The 8,985-nt window shown below is 30.6% G+C and overlaps 1 protein-coding gene across 1 annotated transcript in view; it reads left to right on the top strand.

Moving 5' to 3' along the window:
• Positions 1 to 8,985, top strand: part of KCNT2 (potassium sodium-activated channel subfamily T member 2) — a 226,476-nt gene that overhangs the window by 150,608 nt on the left and 66,883 nt on the right. Inside the window, 1 exon segment of the mRNA XM_017874830.1 lies at positions 819 to 991. Within this exon segment, the coding sequence (XP_017730319.1) occupies positions 819 to 991 (173 nt within the window).

Genomic DNA, 8,985 nt, shown 5'->3' with positions numbered 1-8,985 from the left:
AAAAAAAAGATCAAAATATTCCAGAGATTTAACTACTCTCAACCCACATGAAGAGATCAGAGTATTCCAGAGATTTAACTAATCTTAACCCACATAAATAAGAAATGCACATAAAGACATATAAAAGTAAAATAGCAGAACATCAAAATAGTTCTCCATGCATATAATTTAGCTGAAAATAATATTGGGTTAACAATGCTAACTCTGTCAAATTCTAGACTCCATGAAGTAGCAAAACGCCCTTAGCCCAACGATGAGTTTTTGGTAATGCTTTGTTCTTGTTTTTCTTGGTGTTATTGGGTATTTTACTTTAGAGTATTTGCATCATTACCTTGCCAGCTCAGCTATACATGTAGACAGTTAGGGTTTTTGTTTGTTTGTTTGTTTCGTTTTGTTTTTCACTGTTTTCTTTTCTTCATCACTTTAAGCATTCGGTACTGGGAATGTTCCCGAAATGATCTAATTATGATATTACTATATTTCTGGAAATGAAAGTCAGAGAAAATAAATTTGTAAAAGTGTATACCTCGATGTCTTCTAGCAGCAAGCTTTAGTTGACGATAGAACAAGCACACACACAAAATGTTGGCTCTTTCAACATCAAACTACAAACCTGCAGTTCATTTTCCTTGTCCATACACACTTTTATTTCTTGCTGCAGGTTGCAGAAATGGGCACAGAGAAATGTAACCATTTTCAAATTTATTAGAAAATAAGGATTTACATGGTTAAATTTTATATTTTCATATAGCTTAATTTTTTTCCAAATTTTAATGGAGTATAAAAATGACATTTCAATGTATACTTTTCTTCTCTAGAGTTGCCAGCATAACTACTATGAGGATGCAAAAGCCTATGGATTCAAAAATAAACTAATTATAGTTGCAGCTGAAACAGCTGGAAATGGATTATATAACTTTATTGTTCCTCTCAGGGCATACTATAGACCAAAGAAAGAACTTAATCCCATAGTACTGCTGTTGGATAACCCGTAAGTATATTTTAAGACACACAAACAAGATAAACTGTATTTAATAGTATATTAATGTATATCAGAAATAATTGCCTGTAATATGCTGGTAGTATTTTAAATCAGATACATTATGGTACATGATTCATTGGGAGTTATATTCTGTGCTGTGATACAAAATATATCATTGAATATGATTTTGTTTCATAAATACTACTTAAAACTGGGATATTCTGAGAATTTTATTTAAAACTGTTTTGCAAGTGGTCATCTACTCATAATACCACAGGAAACAGGCCACTGAAATAATTACTGCAATTTTCCTTAAATTAATCAACTAGCCTGTCAAATCTCTGCCAAAACTGGACAATTTTTTTTTTTTTTGTCTTTCTAAAGAACCATTAATTACCAGAGAAGCATTTACTGATCCATTTTTATATGTTATAACACAAAGCATCATCAGAGGTTATTATGATCGGACCACTGTTAAACCATACATTCTATGACATGATAGAAGTAATGCTTTACCATGTGCATTTATTTTGAAAATATTGGATTGGTTTACTTTTGTTAAACAGGACTACTTAAGCATTTCAAAATTCTTGTGCAAATATAAATATAGGTCACTGAATGTGACGGTCAAAATCATTTTATTCTAAAATTATAATATCCATCTCTGTGACTGGAAATTAGTAGCAGGTGGTCTTCAGATTAATACCATATTTTAGGATTGTCTCACTCTCCTCATCCATTCCAATGTGATGCAAATGTCAAGATGAACTATTAATAAATGAGGCCAAATTCTGTTGCCTTGTCTCTGCCTTTCAAAATTATCAAAGTTTTCCTTAGGAGAGACATCTCCCAATACATTATAACTTTATAGTGTTGCTTATTCTCACTATACTGATATCAAAATGCTTATTGATGCAACTTTCTTAGCATCATTATAAGAATAATCAACTGCAAAAACTTACCACACTTGCAGAATTTTCATTTGAAGAATTTTCAGATATGATTACTCAATGACTTTTTCTATACTTCTTCAACATCTAAGGAAAACTGAGGCATATTTAGGGTAAATGTGGGGGAACAGAAACTTGGACCAAATTTCAGAAGAAATAAAAGCTTGTTAAAATAAATTTCAGAACAATCAAAGTTGCATTGTGGGATGGCCATGGCAATGCAGTGTTTGTAAATCACTTCTTTCAAACATAACCTTAATTCTGAAGCATCTCTGGTAGGAAGCTCCAAGGAACTGGCTGAGCTGCCACACAAGAGATGCCTAACTATGTGAGTTCAAATGTGTCAGCTTTTGCCTTCTTTTGCTTATGATGAGTCCATTGCCCTGAGAGTGGAAGTTAAGACAATGGCATTTGCAAACATTGCCTTAGAGTAGCTCCATGTTGTATGGCTTGGATCAAACTGGATCAATTCAGGTACCGGGTTACAGACAGGAAGACAGGAAGTGGATTGAGAAGAAAGTGGAACTGTGCTTACAGCATCGTTCTGATAGGACTAAGGACAAAACTGTATGTTCCTCCTCTTTACATAGTTTCAAGATAAAGTTTCTTGTTCTGATGTGTAAATCGCCCTACCCAAAATCAGTCTCTTCATATTTGGGACTGGAGTTCACTCTACGAACAGAGATGGACTCCTCATTTTCAATCTTCAGTCTTGCTAGGTAATCTTATCTCAAATCTCTAAGTCTCCATTTTCACGCAGGTGACAGGAGCTAAGCAGTGTTTTACTTGTATGTTTTATGTAGATTTTAGAGTAGCTATAACCAAATCAATCCCTTTCTGTTTGGTTTTGAATAAACAGGTTACAGAAATGTCTGATTATTGAATGATTGATTGATTTGTATATTAAGATTAAAAAATCAATTCTGTGATTGTTCAAGATTGATCAATGATCAATCACATTGATCAATGATTGATCAATCACAGAACAATCTGAAAACTCCACCTCTCTTAATTACTGACAACTGGTTAGTATTTCTCTATAAACATATATGTGGCTTTTATCAGAGAATAATTCATCTGAATAAGACCATAAAGATTATTCAATAAAGTTAATGCTATTTACCTCTATCCTCTGTTCATAATTATAATGACTATTGGTCATTTACTACATGTCAGTCATCATACTATACACTTTAATTTACATTTAGTTGCACAAGTCACATATTTACATTACAGTGATGATTTAGTCTTAGCGAGATGTGCCCAACAGTTTAAACTCTCAAATTATGATGTAAACATTTAAATAAACCAAAAGCTGTGTGAGGTAGCTACAACGCTGTCTCTTATTTTAAGAGGGTGTAAAAGAGACACAGAGAAGGTGAATGACCTTTTTCACGGTCTATTCTTGGATTAGACTTTTCTACGAAATTTCTGTTTTATTTTCTTTCAACTTACAAGTTTTGATATATGAAAATACATGTTGCTTGCTCATACTTTTAAAACAAGAATATATCTTAACTGGATTATTTTGCATTGAAAGTTCCCTTTGCCTTCATAATGGCTTACATTTGGGAATCCAACAATCCACATTATATTGTTATTAAATCATTCTTGTAGGGTTTGACTTTATTTCAAAGGGTTAGATTGAAAGTGCATGCCGGAATATCTATTAGCTTTCTGTGTACTTCCCGAAAGTAGTGTCAAACATTCTTATTTATTGTCCTCTGTTCCTTTGGTTAAGAGTGAGGAAACTAAAACTAAACACCAATTAACAATGTTCCAGGAAGTTTTATGCAATTCTTTTTTTTTTTTTTTTAAACAATGAGATGCCTATTGCTCTGAAATGGAGAGCATTTTGCAATCTATTCTACAATATTACAAAAAAAAACAAGGCTTTCTTCTTTACAATATTTCCATGTTATGGGAATTCCTACAACGATGATTGCATACACTTTTAGAATTATTAGTTAGTTTTGAAGGTTTGACTTTACTTTAATTTCACATGCGTGCAGCTGAAAATCAGTACATGGCTATTTTAAAAAATTAGTTGAAAGTCCAATTAATTCAATGTAACAGAAATAAATAATAGCAGATGTAATAAGCAAGGAATTTTAAAGTGTAAATTAAATTTATAATATTCATACACATAATATGCCAAAATAAGTGTTCACAATGTTTTCAAATATAAAGCTTTCTAGATCTCAAATGTAATTAAATAAAACTCAGTCATATTGAAAAGCATCTTTCAGTTGGTACTGGTTCATTAGAGCTGGTGTCAGTTCTGATCGGTTGGCCATCTGTTCTGTTTGGTCTGTTGTGCCATACTGATTTTAAATATTTTGATTACCACCCCAACCTTAAAGGTCATCTAGTCATTTTTAACATCATCTCATGTGAAAGACAGAAAAGCAAGTCAAAAGCTAGAATATATTATCCAAAGCTACATAAGAATGAAGTGAAAGATCCAGGCTTTTGCTCTTAATATTTATCAAAGTCTTGTTCACACTATCCATTTATTAAATCAATCTTCTTTCCACATATGGTGCCAAGTAAACTTCAGCCTATTTTAAAAGTAATGATAAAATGTCTGATGTCAGTGTTCTTATTTTAAAATTCAAACTTTAGACTCATTCAGATCTGAGATAAGTTCTAAATTTATTCTCTTGATAGGTCTGTTAAATGTTACTGAGTCTTTTAAGCCATATTTTCTGATTTGTAAAATGGTTAAAACATTTATCTTTAAAAGCTATTGTGAGATGAGGTAGATAATGTATATAAAATCCTAATGCAATATCTGATTCATAAAAGGAAGATGAGAAACATCATTGTTTTCTTCTGTCAATCAAGAAAATAACATTGTTACTATTCAAACTGATGGAAGGATTTATATGGAAACCCAATTAATGAAAAATCACACTTATTTAAGTAGTTAAAATTAAACTACTTTCATATTGTCTAGCAAGGAATAAACTACTTAAAAGTAGAATTAGGAAATGTTAAAATAAACTATGCTCATAAAAGCATACTATACTCATTTCTTGAACTTGAAATAAAGATATTAAATTTTTATTGTTATTAGTTAAATGGGAACAAAATAATGGTCTTGAATTTTACAAATTCATACAAATTTGCAAACCTTTTTTACTTCCTAACAGTCACTGACTAATATTTGAATGACAACTTTTACTATGAGAATTTCTTTAAGAATATGAGGCTTTTGGCTCATAAGTAGTCATCTTTTGTGGTGAATTGCAGTTAAGACTCATTAATGAATGTGCTCATTTTTCTTCTGTTTACTAACATCAGTTACTTTTTGTGTTTGTTGAATTTTTATTTTGTTTATTACCAGTTAGTTTCAGCCTGTGTTGCTTTGCTTTGTTTCGGTTCATGTATATTTATTCCTCCCTGAATCTATTTTTTTTGTCATGTTTACCTTTTTAATTGATTATAAAATACTTATTTATATATTAAGCAACTTTGGTCTACAAATTTTGTATAAATAACAATTTTTCGACATTTACTTCTTATTAATCTGTTTGTAATGAGTTATATACTTAAATCTGTCAACCATTGTCACCACTTCTCCTTAATGTAATTCCTAACGTAAATAAGCCTTCTCTGTTTAGCAGTCAGATTTTTAAAAATGCATACATTTTAATCTACTGCATAATATTTTTAAATATAAAACTCTTCATCGGTACTTTGAGGACATAATGTAGGAAAAGGACCTCTAGTTTTAGGAATATTTTATGTTTTTGTTTAATGTTTTTCAATAATAATGCTTCCCAATGTAAAGGTTGTGCTTGCCAATTAGCTGCCTCCTAATGATTAAAACATTGTTTTATTATGAGCCTATGATATCATTTATGTTATTCAATTACTAAGCAGGTCGGTGCCATGAAAACTGTTGACAATNCAAGTCAAAAGCTAGAATATATTATCCAAAGCTACATAAGAATGAAGTGAAAGATCCAGGCTTTTGCTCTTAATATTTATCAAAGTCTTGTTCACACTATCCATTTATTAAATCAATCTTCTTTCCACATATGGTGCCAAGTAAACTTCAGCCTATTTTAAAAGTAATGATAAAATGTCTGATGTCAGTGTTCTTATTTTTAAAATTCAAACTTTAGACTCATTCAGATCTGAGATAAGTTCTAAATTTATTCTCTTGATAGGTCTGTTAAATGTTACTGAGTCTTTTTAAGCCATATTTTTCTGATTTGTAAAATGGTTAAAACATTTATCTTTAAAAGCTATTGTGAGATGAGGTAGATAATGTATATAAAATCCTAATGCAATATCTGATTCATAAAAGGAAGATGAGAAACATCATTGTTTTCTTCTGTCAATCAAGAAAATAACATTGTTACTATTCAAACTGATGGAAGGATTTATATGGAAACCCAATTAATGAAAAATCACACTTATTTAAGTAGTTAAAATTAAACTACTTTCATATTGTCTAGCAAGGAATAAACTACTTAAAAGTAGAATTAGGAAATGTTAAAATAAACTATGCTCATAAAAGCATACTATACTCATTTCTTGAACTTGAAATAAAGATATTAAATTTTTATTGTTATTAGTTAAATGGGAACAAAATAATGGTCTTGAATTTTACAAATTCATACAAATTTGCAAACCTTTTTTACTTCCTAACAGTCACTGACTAATATTTGAATGACAACTTTTACTATGAGAATTTCTTTAAGAATATGAGGCTTTTGGCTCATAAGTAGTCATCTTTTGTGGTGAATTGCAGTTAAGACTCATTAATGAATGTGCTCATTTTCTTCTGTTTACTAACATCAGTTACTTTTGTGTTTGTTGAATTTTATTTTGTTTATTACCAGTTAGTTTCAGCCTGTGTTGCTTTGCTTTGTTTCGGTTCATGTATATTTATTCCTCCCTGAATCTATTTTTTTTGTCATGTTTACCTTTTAATTGATTATAAAATACTTATTTATATATTAAGCAACTTTGGTCTACAAATTTTGTATAAATAACAATTTTCGACATTTACTTCTTATTAATCTGTTTGTAATGAGTTATATACTTAAATCTGTCAACCATTGTCACCACTTCTCCTTAATGTAATTCCTAACGTAAATAAGCCTTCTCTGTTTAGCAGTCAGATTTTAAAATGCATACATTTTAATCTACTGCATAATATTTTAAATATAAAACTCTTCATCGGTACTTTGAGGACATAATGTAGGAAAAGGACCTCTAGTTTTAGGAATATTTTATGTTTTGTTTAATGTTTTCAATAATAATGCTTCCCAATGTAAAGGTTGTGCTTGCCAATTAGCTGCCTCCTAATGATTAAAACATTGTTTTATTATGAGCCTATGATATCATTTATGTTATTCAATTACTAAGCAGGTCGGTGCCATGAAAACTGTTGACAATGTATTTAGGTGAGCTGGCATAATACATGTAAATGCAGAATTTATTTATTCTTTATGTTTCAGATTTCCTTTTAAGCCACCTTTTTTCAATAGCTATAGTAGATTAATCTATCTGTTATACAAAATTAAATTTTGCAAAAAATACAGCATAGTAGACCACTTACCTTAGATGTCTTTCATCAGGATTATATATTTAACACGGTTCAGGTGACTTCATTTACCTTGTAACATAGCTGCTCTAATTCATGTAAGGATGAACCATGCTACCACAATACAGATGTTAAAGCAATTTCCAAGGATTTGGAACATTGCTTGCCCATTGTAAGTACATATTTGTGGTAAAATTGCATGTGACTGAAATTCATGAGTCTCTTAAAGCATAACAATGATTAAATTTGATGGCCAGTTAGGTTTTATATTCTCTGCTAGACAAAGCAACAAAATAGAAAGGCCTTATCTTCATTTTTAACTCTAGTAGAAGGGTTGGCATAAAATCAAGACTTACTTTGTCCACAGTGACCTCAAGACACAGGCGAAGGGATTTTTCAGATCACCACATCAGCTCAGTGTTGCCCCACTCTTGTGGTACCTGCATCCTCCTATGTGCTTCTCCAATTACAAGACAGGGTGAGAGAGATGTGGAGGGTTTTGAATCAGCAATTAAAATAGCCCTGCTAATTTTAAGAAGCAGGACAGTGCCTAGAAAGAGTATAACTAGAAATCTCTACCGTAAGGCACTATCAGAGACTGCTACTGGAGTGTATATTTGGTTATAATATTTGTTAAAAACATATATCAGGATCTTTAAAACTATGTATAGGCTGTGATCCACTAATATCTCTTCTATAAATGTTTTGGGATAATGATAAAATATCAATGCTTAAAAAAAAAAAGAAACGAAAGTCTTCAGAAGATGTGAACACCAGTGTTAAATACAATAGCAAGGTACTGCAAAGAACTGATAACTGCAGTATTTCACAGCAAAAAGTGAAAATAACTTACAAAATAAGTGAAGATTTTAAGAATGAAGTGTGGTACATTTGTAAGATGTAATAATATTGGGTCATTTTAATGACTACAAAGAAAATTAATGATAGGAGAAATTTAATCGAAATTAAAATAATGGTATTCTTTACAAGTTTTTTTTTTTCTTTTAATGTTTTGCTGTATTGAGCATTCTTTTTCTTCAGACTGTAAAGAGCTGGAAGGATGACTAACAGGAGAGAAATAAGTCAGGGAGAGAAAAAAAGTTCATCTAGCCAGGGAGGCTTGTAGGTACTATAGTTTTCTTGGCCTAGTATTTTCCTCTCCTCCTTTTACGCTGGACAAACTCCTACTAATCCTTTAACATTCAAATTAAATATCATCTCTATGAAATGTTCCTCAATTCTGCCTCCTAAATATAACATATTGTTTGTTTTTTACAGATTAAAATATGTAATAGAATTGTATGATTTTTTATGTGAATTTTTAAAATTCTGTATTTCTTATAAGTTAACAGGATATTCTTTTGCATAAGCCTGAATGTATTAAAATGTCTATTAAATAAAATTTTTGGATACATATATGCTGAGTCAATAGATACCTGAAGGAATTAATAACTTCGTAAAATGAATACAATAGATTAAGCAATTTCTAA

This window comes from Rhinopithecus bieti, unplaced genomic scaffold (assembly GCF_001698545.2).
Source record: "Rhinopithecus bieti isolate Rb0 unplaced genomic scaffold, ASM169854v2 scaffold_9420, whole genome shotgun sequence".
Lineage (NCBI taxonomy): Eukaryota > Metazoa > Chordata > Mammalia > Primates > Cercopithecidae > Rhinopithecus > Rhinopithecus bieti.
This window is presented reverse-complemented; position numbering and strand designations above follow the sequence as displayed.